The following is a 19,332-nucleotide window of genomic DNA, read 5'->3' on the forward strand; positions in this document are numbered from 1 at the left end:
AGCAGCAGGGTCTGGAGGCTGTTTGGGGTGAACTTGGAGTGCCAGCAGCAGGCTGACCACGAGTCCCAGCCATCCATCCACACCCGATGGCTCGTCGTCTTTGCCCATGTCATCGAGCCAGGGTCCAACCCCACACCACCACTTGTACCCCCGAGCTGCTTATGACTATGCTGCAGACCAGAGGCAAAAGAAGGGTGAAGCTTGAGCCATTCTCTGCGCTTCCCAGTTACATGATGACGGCCACGACTGATAAAGAAAAGCACCCACAGCTCAACAGAGATGCCCATGGAAATGATGACTTAGGTCTAATGGCGGGCCACGCGATAAACATAAGTTGGCTGGACAGCACATGTTGTCGAGTGCACATGATTACAGCCCCACCCACATATTCTGCTGCACATGTGAAAACCCACCGAAACACTGAAAAAATAATAATAATAATAATAAAAGGGGATCACTCAGCAAGGGCATAAGCGAAAGAATAAGCGATAAGATCTCTGCTCCCTTATCTTCCCTATTATTTCCTATTATATTTATCTGCTTTTCTATTACTAACCATTAACAAAAATGGACCCTTGGTAATACTAAACATATTATCAGTGGGAGACCATTACTAATACTAACATTTTTCTTATTTTATTCGGTGGTGGTTTTAACCCCACATTTATTTTATTTACTGTATAGTGTAGGTTTATTACCCATACAACCAGTATTTATTTAAAAGGGTGGTGCGGGTTTATCGTCCACGCCTTTACTTTTATTTAAATGTATAGAGCAGAATTAGTGCCCATACAAGCACAATTTACTTTACCGCACATTTAATTTTATTTAAAGTATGGTGCGGGATTAACGTCCATACAACAAGCAATTTATTTTATGCATTTAATTTACCGCACATTTACATTTATTTAAAAGGGTGGTGCGGGTTTATCGTCCACGCCTTTACTTTTATTTAAATGTATGGAGCAGAATTAATGCCCATACAAGCACCTTAACTTTATGAATTTAATTTACCGCACATTTACATTTATTTAAAGTGTGGTGCGGGTTTATCGTCCATACCAGTAATTTATTTACCAGCAAGTTATTTTATGGATTAAATGTGCTGTATGATGAGTTTTTTTACAGTATACAGATCAGGACCAGAAGTTTCTTGATCCTCATCATACAATTACATCAGGACTTGAAGATCCTTGATGATGATGTTAATATGAGAGCTGGCAGTCTCTCCGGTACTATATTTGTAAACATGTGATCGGACTTGAGGGTCCTTGATCCCTGACATGTAAATAAGGACCTGGGGTTCCTTAATGATGTAACAGTACCGTATTGGTTCATAATGCCGTACACATGGATGATAACTGTACTGGCAAATGTACTGTACACATGAATAGTGCCGTATACATGAATAGTGATGTATGCATAAATATTTATCATTTTGGGTAAACTATCACCATTCAAAAAGGGAACCTGCAGTTCCTTAAACTCATAGATGAGCAATTAAATGAGATGCCAGAAGTTTCTCAAAATATGGACAATTATGTAAGGGCTTGAAGTCCAGAAATATGTACAGAAAATTGTAAAAATGTCCATACCATGAGAATATGTGATTTTGGCCCGAAGTTCAAAATCTAAGGGGATTGAATGTCCATACCATGAGAATATGTGATTTTGGCCAGAAGTTCAAAATCTAACAATGTTGAGAACCTGAAGTTCCAACAATTAAATGGACAACCCTTGAGGTATTATTGCAAATTGTGGTACGTCACATATCTCTTTGGCATAAGAGAATGATGAATTGAGGCTCCCCACATATTTTGTTATATCTGGGCCGGAAGCTCATGAACCCAAATATATGAAATATTAGCGTGGCTTTTACTCAATTCATATTTCATATCCATTTTGAAAAGGGCAAATAAATTCTGAGTTTGTGTTTAGCCCAGGCCGAAAGTTCCGGGCTCCCATACGTTGAAATATGAAATTTGGGAGAGTCGATGTGGTTATTTGAACCTATAAGGCACAAGGTTCCAAACCGTCATTTTGAAAAGACGTAAAAACCACAGGTGCAAATTTTAAGAATGTGCGCAATTATTATAACAGGAAAGGAGCAAGTTGAATCGCAGTTGCTCCAATCAAGTTTTGCAAAGGCCATATCTATAGGAGGAAATATGGCTACAGTTTCCAGGATCCCAATATTATCTCAGATCCCCATATTATCTTTTTTCTTTCCCAGAGTCCAAAACTTCATGTGGCCTCTGACAATGCATGTCGGCACTTTCGGCGTTTTCAAAGTATTATTTTCATCAAAAGCCGATCTTGCTTTACGGATTTCACGGAGCTACTTTTTCAAAAGTACCCCGAGAATCTCGCAATTTTCCTATGGTTAATTTGAAATTCACCGGTTCTACCTATTCATTGTATTTGTGTATAAATGTGTTACTAACGAAATTTTCTTTGCAGAAGACATCCAGTTTTCTCCATACCTAGTGATGCGATATCTACTTGTTTTTCTTATCAGTGAGCACTTAATATGCCCGAGAAGCAAGACTATCTCTGATCATCCATTCAGGAAGCGAGACTATCCCTGATCACGTTTCCGCCACATCAGGGAACTGTGAAGGCAACCTTATGCTCTAATCTCCGGAAGTTCTTCTAAACTAGAAGAAATGAGAGCTTGTTGTTTGCTCCCACCAGCTTCCTTCCTTGATTGCTGAGCTTGTTGTCTGCTCCCACCAGCTTCCTTCCTTGATTGCTTACCTTCTCTTGCAATCAACATCACATTATTTTTGCATTTTTTTTTCTCTTTTTATAACTCTCTGTTCATAAGAGATTTTACTTCTTTAGAATGAACATCTGAAGAATGAATCCATGAAGTGATCCTAACTATGAGGTTTATTTGTTTTAACAGAGGCAAAAGAGTTGTGATTTTACTCTTGCAGGATATAACTAGATCATCAAGCGCTACATTTACTGGGCCGATACAAGCTTGAATGATAATTGAGAAAAATTTCTCCCACCTAAGGATGTAAGCAATACTTGTGTTATTTTATGCTTATATACTTATTTGATATTTTATCTTGAAAGGTAACCAAATGGGAAGATAAGTCCGTTCCAAAAGAATGGCTTGTATGTATCCATGAATTATTAATGCAAATTTTGCAGATTGCAAGTTGGATACATTGATAATACACTGCACAGATTAAAGTCCCATAAGAACAGAATATGGGTATAGCAGTGATCAATATGATGCACGCCTGTTGCGTAGCAAATGATATGGATTGAAGTCCCGAAAGGACAATCCTTTGACATGTCAATATTGATATTATGCACGCCTAATGCGTAGCAAATTATATGGGTTAAAGTCCCATAATATGGGTTAAAGTCCCAGAAATTAATTGACATGTATGTATTAGTCTGTGGCATGCCTGCAGCATGACAGATATATGGGTTCTAAATGTTCCAACTCTCTAAATAGAGATTATCCACGCCCTACTGTAAAATAACGCTCCATTGGAGGTTATAATCCACATTCTCACATAATAAAAGCCCCATGAAGTGGCTTGGGTACCCAAAAGCAAAGGAATGCTTATAATTGATGCATGCGCATGCACATGAGAATTGTGAGATTATGAATTGATGAATGACAAATTTTTAGTTTTGGAGTAGCTACTCAAATCATCAATGGGCTGTGTTGATTGGAACCACGTTCAATTATTAAATGTCGACAATATCATTGGCCAAAATGGAACGAGGTAATTCCATTATAAATGAGAATGAACGTGAAAGAACAAACCCACAATACGAACCCCAAAATTTGTTAATACTGAATTTATACTTGGGTGTTCGGAATAAAAGGGAATATACCTACTTTGTGTGACACACTGTTTCTGGCAGAAACAAGGAATGTTGGGTTTTCTCCATATTTACAGATTCAATTGTGTCCCCCCTTATTACACAATTACGGAGACCAACATATTATCTTTAAGGGTTATTAAATGCACAGAGCATATCGCCAGAAGCGATTCCCTAAAGATGTATAAATAGCTTGGTTAAAGCTATATAATGTGTCATAAAGTTTAATCCCTTTTAGACAAAATCCGTTGAGAGGATTGACATTGCATAAAGCAAGTCCCTAAAGGACATGTGCTTGAAGCACAAAATTTGTACTCAATATTAATATGCATAAATTACCTCAGTGAGTACATTGATTATAATGTGATTGCAACACATTAAAGCTTCTGCAGAATTCATGAAATATTTGTCTCGATCGAGCATTATACCAACGAGATTCTTGCTTATACTAAGAGAGTCTTATCCGTTGGTCCTTAAATGTTTTTCCGGAAGTGTACTAGACCAGATAGAGCTCAGCTCCACACTATACTCTTTTTCCTTCATCCAGGTTTTTATCCCATTGGGTTTTTCCTGGTAAGGTTTTAACGAGGCAGTGTCGCTCAAGGGTTTAGGGTATACTATGAAAATTTTTATGGTCGCTTACTGGACAAAAGCTAGTCCTAAATTTTTCAGGGGGAGATATTCATCAGGGGGAGCATGGTTTTGATAAAGACCTTCATACACTGTACTCTTTTTCCTTCATCCAGGTTTTTATCCCACTGGGTTTTTCCTGGTAAGGTTTTAACGAGGCAGTGTCGCTCAAGATTGACTCACAGAAGTAGTGTCAACTACGATATTCAGAAAGTTGATCAACAGTATGACTTAAAGATATTTTGCCAAGCATCAGGGGGGAGCGCGCTATCAATAAAGATCTTCAAACACCGTACTCTTTTTCCTTCGTCCAGGTTTTTATCCCACTGGGTTTTTCCTGGCAAGGTTTTAACGAGGCAGTGTCGCACGCGCGTCAATATACACAGAATTTTATGTTACACATAATTATGAACTTTTTTTTCCCTTTGACCAGTTTTTGTCCCACTGGGTTTTTACTGGCAAGATTTTTAACGAGACATATTCTGTATCATTTGTGGTCTCCAAGGGGGAGTGTTGTAAAAGTGGAGTCCCCAAAATGCCTATAAATAGGGCTTCCCCTACTTGTAAGAATATACACAATGAGATTAAGAAAACATTCAATGAGAAATCAGATTTCTATTCCCTTCTCTCTCTCTCAATTTCCTCTCCAATTTAGATAGATTTATAACATAATCAGAAATTTGGTTAGTTCTTGGCTGCCGCTTTGCCACCTAAACCCTGTACAATCATCATTGGTTTGTTAATGAAACCAAATATTTTTAATACAAACAATAGTTAAAATTAATTTAAAGGGGATTCAAACTTGGGTGCAAATGAAGCGGGCTTATTGCCTTGGCCAACTAGCTTAACCCACATCTGCTAATGAAACCAAATTAATTAACATAAAGCATGAAGACAAACCAAATCATACATTTAACTGATAGGCCAAGAAGATGACCCGAATGTGGATATATATGTACCTTCTTCTTGGGTGCCTGAGGCTTTGGTGCAGCCTTCTTTGGGGCTGCCTTAGATGCTGGGGCTTTGGCTCCACCATCACTGACCTTGGGTTCTTTCTTGGCCTGGCCAAACTGTTGAGTGCCAACTTGCTTTATTTCAGCCTTCATTGATGCCATGTATAGTTCTCTAAGAAACTCTTTCACAATGATATATGAAAAATCTAACGTAGGTATTAACTCGATGGCCTCAACTCAACTGCTCGCTCCTTCTGAGCCTACCCTTCTATTATAACAGCAATTCCTTACTGTGGAAAAAAAGAATTAGAATAACAAGTTAAGATAAAAGGTGACAACTAAAAGGATGGTACGTAGTGTTTGAGGAGAATGGAATAACTTGTATTGGCAAAATGACAGAGCTGCACTGCACTTGAAGGCTGTTGGCATCAGATGCTTTTTCTTACTTATTGCTTACCCTGTTATCTGAAATTGTTAGAAATCAATCTTCGCGTTTGGTAATTGGTATGAATAACTGAATATACGACGTTTTAAAGGTATAATAATGCGATCATGGAAATAATTAATTATATGATTCCTTTCGGACATAATTGCATGGTTCTTGGACTTTAGGGGTGTTCTAGAGCATTGAAAAGAACCGAGCGGCTCACGCTGCGGCTTCGTTTGGTATAGGAGCGGTGCATAGGGTTACCTGGCTGGATCAGCCACCACCTTCCGTCCCTTATGGGTGTTTTAACCTCTGATGGGCTTCCTTGCCCCCCTGTTATTTAATATTTTGCTTTACTGGGTTAGGTTTCCTGCACTAAGCTGTGACTAGCATGTGCTCCTTTCCCAGCTTTTGCTTATCTTGTATCCTCCTTTGGGCTGCCCTGTCTGGGGTTTATGAAGTATCTTTTATGACCAAAATAAAAAATAAAAAACCACGATATTGAAATATCTAATGCGAATTTGGTTCTAAGCTAATGAATGAACGTAACGTTATAAGATGCAATTCGTTGAAGACTATTTGTTTGAATCTCTACTTTGATCTTCGGGACAATGTCAAAGAAACCCACTTGAGGGTCATCTTTCAAGGATTATTCTTACTAAATATCATTCATATTGAAACTTGTTTGGTAATTTAAAATGTGCAAAAAATGCAATTCGTTGAATAAAACTGAAACGAAAATGTGGAAAATCCGATGGCTAAACAATTCCTGATTTAGCTGAATTTTGCCCGGATAATATCATTCTTACTATAGAAAGCATATATATGTGTGTGTGTGTGTGCATATGTTGAAATAAATGTGGGCAATGGCATTGTTGTAAGTTGCAACAGTTTCCCATATTCTCTAAGTGCCGGAGCAAGATGCATCTTCATTTTCAAACTGTATTAATTTCATCTTTCTGGCCATGTATGAAGGAGAGGAAGGTCCTCGTACGTTCTTCTTCTTTCCTGTTTTGTAGTCTGCATTAATTTTTAACTTCTGGGGTCTCATAGCATATTTTTTGCCTATAAATTCCCATTTTTAAATAGAGATGGTCTAGATTAGAAAACAAAGAGGCGCACCAGGGGATCAGGATCCTAGGACTAGCTAGTCTGCCGTATCCTATGAGTTTGGAGAGTTGAGCTTTCTTGAGTACTGGTCAGTCTAGCTAGGAATTTCTCAACTTCATTTCTGCCAAGCCTATGAACAAACAGCAAATTAAACGTTGTTCAACAAAGCGTGGTTCTACTTGATTTTATCAGACAAAAGGTATTTGGGAAGGATCTTTAGCCAATTAGACAACAGCCCACCTTAGTATAAATCTGCTTTTTATCTCACTTTATTTTATCAGATTCTCTTTAGCTTTATTCCACATTAGAATAGAACGAATAGATCAAAATTTCCCAAGTTTTTACTTTCAGTATGACTTCAATCCTGAACATTTTTTCTTATTAATTAGTCATCCTTGTTTTAACTTGTAATCAATTAAACCCCTTGCAGTTTGCAACATTACCCTCATTAACCTGCTCAAAATGTCATGACCAAGTTTTTCGAGTTCATCTGGTTAAGCACTTGAACTTTCTGAGCCAATGGCAAGCAAGGACCAGTTCCTTCTAAAATATAGGTATCTTTTTATTCATTACGCCAAGCCTAAAACGAGAGACATGTACATATATCACAACCAAGTGATCTGGTTATGTTATTATAAAACATAGGGAGGGCCGCGGTGATTTAGCATCTTCATGTACTCCACACCTTGCGCAGTTGGTTTTCATCTAATTCTTGGCTGCAGGCTTGCTTCCCGTTGTCTAAGAAAACAGTCATAATAAAAAGCTTGTAAGCACATAATCAATGCCCCATAAGTGTTAGAAGATTCTATGTAAGAATAAACTTAAGAAATAAATGGAGAATAAGTGCTTATAATTCAATAGCATGATGGGGTATGTAGGCTTGCTTGCTTACCTTCTTCTTAGGCTCCCTAGGCTTTGGCTCAGCCTTCTTAGGGGCTGGTTTGGAGGCCGGAGCTCTGGGCGTGGTGCTACTAGCTTTGGGAGCAGGTTCTTTCTTGGCCTGCCCTGCAGAGGGTTGAGTGCCAACAGGTTTCTCAACCTTGAGTGATGCCATTTTCTGTTTGTTAAGCTCACACACAAAAGTGTTCGTTTGCTTCCTGTCTGGCTTCAATTGTTAGCTCTACTATGATACAGCCATTTTATAGTTGAGGTTCATAATTGTGACCCGGAATCAGAATCCTACTTGCAGAAGATATATGGTGAATAGAGATGTGATGGCACATGAGCAGATGGAATAAAATGGTCTGGTGGCCTATTGGGAGATGCTGTTGAATCAGATGCTTAATCAAGACATATCGAAATTGACATCATTCGATGCGTATTCTAGGGTGCGCATTGGTATACAGTTGATTTAAATGCATAAACCTACAGAGAAGTACATCCACTTTCTGTACTAAAGATATTATGTAGATATCAATCCATTGTGGACTATCAATCCATTGTGGACTAAGATTTTACTGTTTTCCAGATATTCCATTCAAATTTCCCTAAAACCTGACATCATGTCATTTTGCAGCCCAACATGCATCTCCCTCGTTTGAAATTTTTGTAAAATTTGCAATTCAGTAGTATGAAGGTTAAGTGTATACATTTGTAGTTTTAAGGAAAATATGAAGCACCACAGAACCTTTTATACAGCATGAACTAAGTAAAATTGGTTGGAACACCATGTTGCCGTAGTGCAGAACTTTTTACTGCATCAAAGTGATAGCTTTTGAAATTTGATCAACTGTTAAAACATCATTGCTTGGTTAATTCATCTAAACAAGCCCAAGTGGTTCAGGAAATTCTTTCTATTTATTTCACAGTTCTGTTGTTCAAGTTATAATGGAATAAGAGTTGTCATCAGCAAATTGAATTGCAATTTTGTTTACAAACCTACAATTGATAATATCATATCAATTTCCATGTAAAGGAGTACAATTGAGATTTCTCCAGCCAGCATGAAATCAAGATTCACAATATCAGTTGAAAACCATATGATTATTTTGATAAAATTGGAGATCGAAGAGTACGTCATCAAATTCTCTAGCTGCAGGGGTGCATGTCAGTTTCTGATCTATCACCGTCAAGATTCAAGAAGTCAGTGAGGTTGCCTCATCCTTAGAGCCACGTAAGCCAAAACCCTATATCCCACCAACATCACAGCCAAAGCAGCTACATCTGACCACATGCTATCAAGTCCCAGATACTTGATAGCAGGAAAGTCCATGACACTACAATGCATCCCCATCTCACACTCATAAACTTCATTTGCTGAGTATTGAACTCCCACAAGAAGCTTGTAACAGTAATGGCTGAAGGAAATGTACTTCAACCAAGCAATGAAAGATGGGATGTGCTGGATGTAATATCCACCTACTAGTAAAAACACCAGCATGGTCACAGAAGCCAGAGTGGTGCCTTGCTTCACATCCATTAGAATGGCCCCAAGTGCTAGCCCCAGGCCTTGGGAGACTAGAACATTATAAAGAACAATGGAAAGGGTTAGTGCAAATGTGACAAATGAAGGCTTGAGACCCCCCATCCAATAGCTTACTGTCACAAACACTGTTGGGAGTACAAGCTCCATTGGCAAATCACCAACTGTTCGCGCAAAGTAGTAGGAAGAGAGACGGTACATGCCCGAAGAGCGTTCTTTTATTAGCATTGGCCTTTCCATGGGGAATGCAAATATGGCATTGAACAGAGGGAAGAAGCCCCAAAATATGGAGAAGAAGAAAAGAAGTCCCACCTGTTCAAAGTGTAATATTAATTTGATTAGTGCTTATAGCTATACTTGATCAAATATTGCTCAATATTATTAAGGCCTGAAAATTATAGATGGGTGGAAATTGCAATACCTGATCTTGTATATGTGAAGTGTCAGAGTGCCACCACAGAAGGCCTGAAAGAAGGGAAACTGACAAGACTTGGAAAATCCTTAAGCCTGAGAAAGATTCATGCTTCCTCTCTTTTAAACCCCTTTCCAGCAAAACCTTAAATTGCACCCACCAGCTGGTGGTCCATTGGTACTTTCCACTGCCTGCAGATGTACCATGTACAAATGATCAAAACGCAATGCACAACAGCACAAATCAAACAGCAAGACCTAGAGAGACTTAGTTGGAATTACTTACCTCTAGATGATGGTGTTGTTCTTGAAGGAGCAAGAACTGTGTCTTTATGACTTTGCTGAATCTCTGCCTTCAAAACAGGGTATAGGTTCTTTTTATAGGAAGATATTAGGAACTGCTTGGTTGTGTTTTGATCTTCTTGGTGCTCTAATCTGCCATTATACTCTAGTTGATCATCCTGTTTAGCATCAGGTCCTATACCTGCTTGTCAATCAATTTTCAAGAAATTTAACAAAAAATAAATTGATCATTGATAAAAGAAAATACCATACTCATTGATAAACTAAAGGTAAAGTTGTATGATTTGGATGGTCCTTGAAACATAGTACAATTATTGAAGAACAATCACCCTATAAAGACTAATAAAACAGAAAACCATGTATGACCCACTATATTTAATCATCTTGATGGTGAATGGTGATGTAAAGTTCTTGATTTTTTTCCTTTCTTTTGATCCACCACTCCATACTCATATGGAAATGAATTCAGCATCCCATCAGTTTCAGGTGGTTACAAAAATTTGACTGAAGTGAATGAAAAGGATGCAAAGCAGAAAGTTTTTTAGGAGGGGTCAAATCAAATTGTATGAGTCTTTCAATGCATTGGCTTGCACCATATATTGAAAAGCCTAATTCAAGCTGGGTGGGTTTACTTGGTGGAGAGGCATGTAGTAATCATCCTAGGTGCAAAGTAAACGATGTCAACTACTTGAGTTACAAATCTTTACGTATTAAATTTGTGATTTTGAAGTGTTCGATGAGCTCAAATTTATTAAAAATAGATTTTATCCATTTCAAGAAAAAGTTTGGGCTTTGGATTGGCACCATGTCCATACTCCATATTGGCCATGTGAAGTGTTCCTTTCGAATGCGACTAATAAGAGGGACGTGGTTGTCTTTGCCTCCTCTATTCTATTCACAAGGCAGTCGGTGCGATCAAACCTTTTTGGACCACTCACTCACACACGCACTACGTAATTATTGTGAAAATCAACCCTTACCTAAAGCAATTAACTGTTAAAAGTTTCTCAATCTAATTACATTGTGAAGTTGACATCCTATCTTTAGCTAATAACTTTGGAACATCTTTAGCTAATATATATTATCCGATAAAATAATATATATATATATATATCAAAGTTTTTTAGCACAAAAAAGAAAAAAAAAATCTCTTTAAAATTACTCTATATCAATTTAATAATACTATTATGCTGGGAAAATAAAAAATTTGGTCAACATTATACTAGAAAATTAAATTACAGTTCATAATTATAAGTAAATATGCCTATTTATTTGCCACATTTTCGTAATTATAGTGAAACGTAATGAAATTAATAATGCTATTAAAATTTATAGAAACATGAGAAGAAATTTCATACCGTTGGCAAGATCAAGCAAGAAATCAGCAGGGTTGATGAAGTTGAACCCGGCCTCATATCCAATGGACCCAAAATACTCCATGACCCGACTCGCATGCCCACTATAGATCGGGTACCCGTCCGACAAAACCACCACCTTATCAAACATCCGATACAGCCTGCTGGACGGCTGATGAATGGTGGAGATCACCGTCCGGCCACCACGGGCTAGCTGCCGCAGTGTAGCAACGATACGCTGAGCGGTGGTGGAGTCGAGCCCAGAAGTGGGCTCGTCGAGCAACAAAAGGCTCGGGTTAACCAGCATCTCTTGCCCGATACTGACCCGTTTGCGCTCACCACCCGAAACGCCACGTAACAAAGGCCCACCAACTATACTATCACTGCACCGGGTCAACCCGAGCTCCATGATCACCATCTCAGCTTGCTCCATTTTCTCTTCCTTAGTGAGCTGCTTGGGCAGCCTTAGCAAGGCAGTGTAGGTGAGGGTCTCGAGAACAGTGAGGTGAGGGTACAAGACGTCGTCTTGTGTGACGAAGCCGGTGTTGTGCTTCATGGAGCTTGAGAAATGCTGGCCATTGTAGGTTATCTTGCCGGAGATTTTACCAGGCAAACGGCCGCCAAGGGCGGTCAAGAGGGTGGTCTTGCCACTGCCCGATGGCCCCAACATTGCGAGTAGCTCACCGGGTCGAACGATCCCACTCACTCCATTGAGTATAGTGCGTGTTTGCTTTGGCTCATGTGAAGCTACACAACCTCCCCTTGTGGTTTGCAGCTTAATACTATAAGTGACATCTTCAAACTGCACCATCAAAATACATACATACAAATGTTAGCTTAATGTATCTACATTATTATGAAAGTCCGATAAAGTTTTTATTAGATAATTTAACATGTTATGTTATGCGATATGTAAACCTGAATTATTATAACATGTGAAATATCTAGCAACATAAAAATTTGGTCTGGTAATTACCTTAAGTGTGACAGGGCGCAAGGATTGGCGCAAAATGGAAGTTCTATGTGAGGTGGGTCGGTCAGCTGGCATGTCATCACCCAAACATGGGTTGACATTACTGCTTGGAGGAGTAGACCGTTCAGCATGAACCGAACCGTTCTGGTCGGGCCGGTTCAGATTAGAGAGTAAAATGTTAGCTGGAGTGCTTGTCATGCTGGTTTCTTGCTCAGGAGGTATCATAATTTCAAGGGATATTGCAATAAGATGAGATCAAACAGAGAGGCAAATGGGTTGTGTGCTAGCTAGCTGATCGGCCAGCAAGAGAGAGAGAGAGAGGAGATGAGTGGATGAAGAGAAGAGTGGAGGTTTGGGCGGGGAAGAGAGGAATTAATAGGGGAAGGAAGGAAGGTCACATGCAAGAGAAGAAGACATGTGATGAGTTTTATAAAGTGATGAAGGCACGAGAATTTCTTAGGGAGGACTGACTGTCTGTGGTGTGTGGTTATGGTGGCCAAGCCAAGCTTATAGCTAGCTACGGAACTGTTTAGTTGTAGCAGCTAGGCTAGAAAGAGACCAACCAACTGAGTTTGATTGGCTGCAGGGATGATGCGCGTATTCAACTAAAATAGTGTTTCTTTCCTACTTTGGCTTTATTGGGGGTACGTGTTTGCAGGGCATTCGTTAGCTTCTTCTTACCAATCTCATATATCTTGTGCAACAGAGATTTATATGCTACGCCTCAGAGTCTCATCACTATTTATGATGAATGACATATTCTCTCATGTTTTCTTTATTTTCTCCCCCCAATTCCCATTCCCCCCCTTATATTATTAATTTCAAAAGATAATTAGGCAAAGATTTTGCTATCAAATTAGGTTAATGTATGTTTATTTGGGAAAAGAGAAAAAAAAAAAAGAACAAAAGAAGAGGCCCTACTAAATTCACATTCCCATAATAAGATTTGATGTCAACGAAAATATGTTGAGGTATCAAAAGCTTAAATTGTGTGCTACGTTCGTACCACACACGGGCATCAATCAAAACCATATTTGATCAGGTGGGTAGTTTCTGCATTTAGTCATTAGATGACTTTGTGCTTGATGAGGCTTAGATCGATGTATTCAATAATTTATATGTCACACCGATCTCTTTTCCAAAATTAGAAGCACCAGACAGAAAAAGTATGCGTATGCGCTTTATTTCTCAGCAGCTGCTAGCTAAGCTTATTCGAAATTTAGAATCCAAAAGCCACTGTGGTCCATAAGCTTCGTCCTATTATTATTTAGATTGGTCGCAGATGTTCCCTTGAGGATTTGTTTACGATATTTTAGGGTAGGCCATGGCCACCAAACAAGTATGCTTATTATGGGGTGGGGGGCCAGAGTTATGGACACCCAAAGACTAATAATTATTATTATCATCAATCTCTGACTTTGTATGAATTAGTACAGAAATTAATTAAATTAAGACTAATTGTATCACTAATTAGGTGTTGAATTTGAATACAAAGACCCCATGTTTTGTCTTTTTTATCTTGGCTTTATTTTCTTTGTAGGGTATCTCCTTTTGTGGTGTTTCTTAAGGGAAAAAAGAAAGAAAGAAAGAAAGAAAGAGAACATAGAGAGAGAATGCTGGGTTCCTCGTGCCCCTTCTAGGTGTCAAATACCTATTCATTATGCGAGATAGTGGCTGAGAAATTGTGTCGTCTTTCCCATAAAAGGCTTGGTCTCTATGGTGTCACCATCATTGAAAGTTTGCCAAACTTTTTCTTAAAAATTTCTTGGAATTGGAATCACACCAACTAGGGATGGATTTGGTTGGAGTCGTGTAGTTTTATGCTAATTACTCTCACTAATTATATACATACGTGTTTTAGGCAAAAAGAGGTAGCATCCACTCCAGACAAAGTATATATAATTTACAGGTCGATCGAATTATTCTTCAGTATATAATATATAGTGTAGAAGTTATTGATTGATTAAACACAAGCTCGGTCGGAAAAATCGAAATGAAAATCTGTTGACATCTTTTACTTTTCAAGACAAGATTCGGGTACATGCATATAATTGGGTTTCAAAGCTCTATTATTTGCTTATAATGCCACAAGAATAACACATGCCACACTCCCAAATTAACCCCAAATCAGTTTTAAAAAAAGAATTCAATAGATGTTTAGGGTGGGTTCGTAGGATCCGATTTTAGGGTTTCTGTATTTTCTTTTTTTGTTGAGTCTTTATTTTTCTTTTCATGACTTTGTATTGGATCTTTTGTAATCTCTATTTAGTAATGACATGTTAGTTATTCCTTGAATCGAAAAAGAAGAAGAAGAATTCAACAGATGTTATGCATAAGATATTGTTCGTTTGTCACGAGAAAAAGAAAAAGGGAGCTTCTTTTGTATACTTTTTTTTTACCCTTTACTGTTATAATACAGTAAATTTGATTCGGAGGTACTTTATAAGTCTTATCTTGCGAGAGGAGTCTCTTTAAGTGCCAGGTGTTGCAATGCTCCTTGTTTGAAGGCCCCTTTGGAAGACGCATCCTTTCCACATTGCCAAGAAAGAGTGGAGGACAATTCATACAGCTTTTTTACACAGTTGCCACGTATGGCTTTGTTTAGTGCCTTTTTTTTTCTCCCACGATCTTTCTTTTCTCCTATTTATAGCTATCCAAATTTGATGTGAGTGGCCAATTAATTTAACATTCATTCATTGGGAGTAATCAGATTCTTTACTTTACTCGCAAATCGCAAATCGCAAATCGCAATTAGAATGAGATTTATTTTCGTCTTCTAGACCCAAAAATACAAATATAAAAGAAATGAGATTTTTACAGTTGAATCCAAGAAATGAGATCATCATCACCCTCGTAACAGGTGGAGATGGTCAAAATAATTTTCTAATTTAATCTTCACGAAGAAAATATTCAAGGATGAAAAAAAGGCCATTGCTTTATCGACAATAATTTTCAGCACTCAAGTTTTGGTGACGTTGCATCTGCACTTTGGAAAATCCCTAGCTCTCCTCTAAATATCTCACTGTGCGGTTTTGATGATGATGACCTTAATTTCTTTCAAACAGCTAAAACCTAAAAAGCCAATTGCGTAGGCAAAGCATTATTTACTATTCAGAATTGACTAATACTATCTTCAGGGAAAATAGAACTTGCAAGTAAAATTTTAGTTTATTTTATTTATGATCAAGATTATATCCACCGGATTTTTATTTTTTTAATTAGCTTTGGTCTGTGGATAGACAAACAATATTGATTATTGTTAGTTATCAATTGATGTAAGATTTAATAAGAGAGACTTTCACATCAATCAAAACAACATAGCAAAAGATCCACTAGTGTGGTGTTTGGAGTAATTGTTTTTCCAGAAAAGGTTTTGGGTTTGAGCCTTAGCAGTGTATGTGAGTTTAGTATGTTATCGCCCTCTTAATAAAAAAAGATCTTTTAAATAAAAATAAAAATAATAATAAACTGTAGCAGTCATATGCATGAGCAATAATTGTCCATCGTTAGCATGTTTGCTCAATATAGCTTTCGTCTCTCAACTTATGTAAATATATGCATAATGCATGTCATTCTATAAACATATGTCAATTCACGAGCTATATGTATAACAAAAATTAGACATATATATGTAGTCTGGAGACGAGCCCCTTTTCTTATGAAAGAAAGAAAAGTATGTCAAGGAAGTACGTGATAAGGTTAGTGAGCAAGCATGTTAAGGAAATTAGCGACAAGGTTAACCTTTTTTCAAAAAAAAAAGAGGTGAAGTTTCTCCGAGATAATGTTCATCAAGAATTAGATATTATTACTGACGTATACGGAATCATGTAGCAGCATGCATGCTATAATCATCGGAACCGTTGGAAGGACAGAGAGTGAGGAAAGTGAATAGTTCATTTGTACGTGATAAGCATGAGTTGACTCATGGCGACTAATTTACATATATGCACAAATTATGATGTGACAAAATTCTTATGCGTCGACTTAAATACAAAGATTCGAAATCCAAGAAGGTTATCCCATTTCACTACAATCATATATATGTAACGAAACTAAATATATATATTTTTATTTATAGAATCCATGATTGTACGTGAGACCAATAATGATATATATGTTACCTTTACCCCATTGTGCAGCTCATGAGCTGCACTGAACCAAATTAAATTGTTGAAAGGAAAAGGCATAGAAGTGGTTGATCAACAATGGGGACATGTACATATCAGATAAGAGCAAATCGATCGTCTTGTCCAAGTTGCTTTGGGGACGTACATTAATAAGAAGCACAAGGACGCAGGGGCCTGCCCTGTACTGCTTGTTCATTGCATCTTGTTGTGCTTTTTGCCTCCACTGGAAAACCCATCAATATCAAAATGAGTAAATGCATATATGCATATGCAAGTTCAATTAAAATGGTTAGCTTATTAGTCACTGGTGTTATACTAAGGGGAAGCATCCACTATATCTTGTTGAGAAGGAAGTCTACAAACATCTTAGTGCCTTCCTTCTTAGCAGTCTGCAACATGCATGCACCAAAGAACACGAAAGTTACCCTCATTAATCCCTATTGGTTCTTTGTTTCACACTGCAAGTTTAATGGATTGTCCATTAGGTTGGTTGTCGCACGTCAACTTTTCCTTTCTAACTTATTAGATTGGAGGTAGAACCAGTTAATTCTGGGGTCCAGTATATTTATATATCCTTCAGTTTCTCATTTGAAATACTTGTTGATTATATATATATATATATATATATATATTGGCCAAAATTAGGAAGGGGGAGGGGGATTTTCTCACACAGTTAAGGTGCTATGAGGGTTCAATATTTAGACCACTGGTATGCAATTCAAGGTCTTTTTCCACTAAGTTAGACCCCGTTGCGAATAAGATTTAAATTTCAGAATTAGAAGGTATATAATTAGGCCAAGGTGCACAAGGACTGATTGAGTTTGTATTCGGAGTTAAATATGACAATATAATACATCACATGTCATTAACTCGATCAAGTAAAATAATTAACAATTAGCACTCCATATATTGGGGTTTGACCATTTTAATAATGATTTAGAATGGTGAAATGTATGGCTGGCCTTTAGTCCACTTTGATATTATTTGATATTGTAGCTTTTCAAACACAACCAAACGAATGTTGCCAGACGCATCCAGATACCACGTTCTCACTCAAATGGAAGAAGCCCACAATTATGGTCTATATCTTTGTATATTAAACAGTTTCTTATATCCAGAGCTTTAGCAGCTTAACAAATATTTGACAATGCAAAAGGGTTGCTTTTCAATGCTTAATGGTTTTATTTTATTTTTTATATATATATATATATACTTATATTATCTGTTTACGTTTTGCTTTAAACAATAATTAAAGAAAAGAAATCATAACAAACAGCCTGAACGTGTATGGGGATCATTGAATTTGCTTAATTATGTGACAGATGGAGGTTTTGGTAGAATTCCGCAGTGTCTTACTTTCACGGCGGCGAGATAAGGTGGCCGGTGACAGGTGTTGTCCTTATATATCATGCAATATGCGTTAATTGGAGCTTAATTAATTAGTTAATTATAATTAAAGCCATTAACCTCACGATTTTCCAACTAATAATTGTGGTACTTTTGGTGGCCGGTTTGACTCTGTGGTGATAATATTATGGCCATCACTATGGGATATTGGCTAATTATTTATTCAAACTAAGAGTTAATTTTAGAATTCCATTAGCAGTTGCATTGAGTTCAGGTGGGTTTCTTAGCTGAATTGATCCTCTCTGATCTGTACCTACTGAAGATATGGAGGTGTTTCAAATCAAGCTAACACGTACTCAATTTGGCGCGCACATAATGAATTATAATGGAAGGGAATTGGTGGTGGCCATCCAAACAAATATCATTGTCTGGAATCTAAGATTAAAACAAAAACATACACACTGACTAATGGGGAAGTGGATATTCAAGGTTGACAGGGGTGTCATCACTTGGCACTAGCACAACAATTTTAAGACGACCAAACCCAACACATCAATGTCGTTTCTAAGCACAACTTGCGTTACGGCAGCATATATTGTGTTGAAATTTTTAAAGAGATCTGAGAGCATGTGGCCCTCTTAAGATAGACTTGCAGATTTTTCAAACACGTCGTTGCGATGTAGCAGTCATTCGACGAAACATCTTATTTGACTTCAATCAAATATATTGGCAATAATTAAGTATGAACATATATGATTGTTGTTAAATAGTTAGCTTAACTGGTGCTCTAGAATTATTGAAAGTTTCTCTATATGCTATTTTGAAAGAGACTGAAAGTCTGAAACTTTACTACTACTAGGGTAGCTAAGGATGCACTAGTCCTGAACAGGACTGGCAAAGCAAGATCTGCATTATTGCATTATTGCATGATTGCAAAAGGGCACAGAGAGAGAGAGAGAGAGAGAGAGAGAGGGTCTTTAGAAATTGTGCTAGATTAAGTGGGCCGGCCGGTGCACCCCTAGATCATGATGGCCCTTTGATTATATAAGGGAAAATCAAGTCAGAGGCATGGACCTTAGAGGCTAGAGCTGTCAAGTCAAGAGTTACATTTCTCATCACTAATTTTTTTTGGTTTTTTTGGGTTTTTTTTCAGAGCTAGCTGGGAATTTTATAACACCTAGCTAGCTTACTGTTAGCAAACGAGCTGGGAATTTTATTCTCCTGAACAGAACAGATTCCTCAAATTTTATGATGCATGACATAACAATTCTGCAAAATGGAACCTTGCTAGCTAGCTAGCTTTAATAAATTTATAAGTTAGGCAGGCTAGCACCTCACCAGCTGTATGTACAATAAATAAACTTCAAGCATCATGCATTTACACCTAAAAAATTTCAAAAAAGAAAAAAGAAAAAGATATTG

The 19,332-nt window shown here is 37.6% G+C and overlaps 1 protein-coding gene and 1 long non-coding RNA gene across 2 annotated transcripts; both read right to left on the reverse strand.

The window, feature by feature from the left end:
- On the reverse strand, positions 7,510–8,114 carry LOC18789491. Its single transcript, XR_002270764.1, has 2 exons — positions 7,865–8,114; positions 7,510–7,710 (listed from the first exon to the last, which is right to left on the reverse strand). It is a non-coding gene; the product is annotated as an uncharacterized LOC18789491 (long non-coding RNA).
- On the reverse strand, positions 8,751–12,999 carry LOC18790274 (ABC transporter G family member 21). The gene is made up of 5 exons (XM_020554591.1): positions 12,440–12,999; positions 11,467–12,265; positions 10,092–10,289; positions 9,816–9,997; positions 8,751–9,706 (listed from the first exon to the last, which is right to left on the reverse strand). Exons 1-5 carry the CDS (start codon positions 12,659–12,661, stop codon positions 9,056–9,058), a joined length of 2,052 nt encoding a protein of 683 aa, XP_020410180.1. The 5' UTR covers positions 12,662–12,999; the 3' UTR covers positions 8,751–9,055.

This window comes from Prunus persica, chromosome G1 (assembly GCF_000346465.2).
Source record: "Prunus persica cultivar Lovell chromosome G1, Prunus_persica_NCBIv2, whole genome shotgun sequence".
Classification (NCBI taxonomy): domain Eukaryota; kingdom Viridiplantae; phylum Streptophyta; class Magnoliopsida; order Rosales; family Rosaceae; genus Prunus; species Prunus persica.

Bases quoted from the DNA above. Each gene is read 5' to 3' on its own strand.
- LOC18790274 (XM_020554591.1), bottom strand. From the start codon at position 12,661: ATGATACCTCCTGAGCAAGAAACCAGCATGACAAGCACTCCAGCTAAC. The intron at 9,998-10,091 runs GTAAGTAATTCC...GTACATCTGCAG, and splicing joins AACAACACCATCATCTAGAG to GCAGTGGAAAGTACCAATGG. The intron at 9,707-9,815 runs GTATTGCAATTT...CACTTTGAACAG, and splicing joins CTTCACATATACAAGATCAG to GTGGGACTTCTTTTCTTCTT.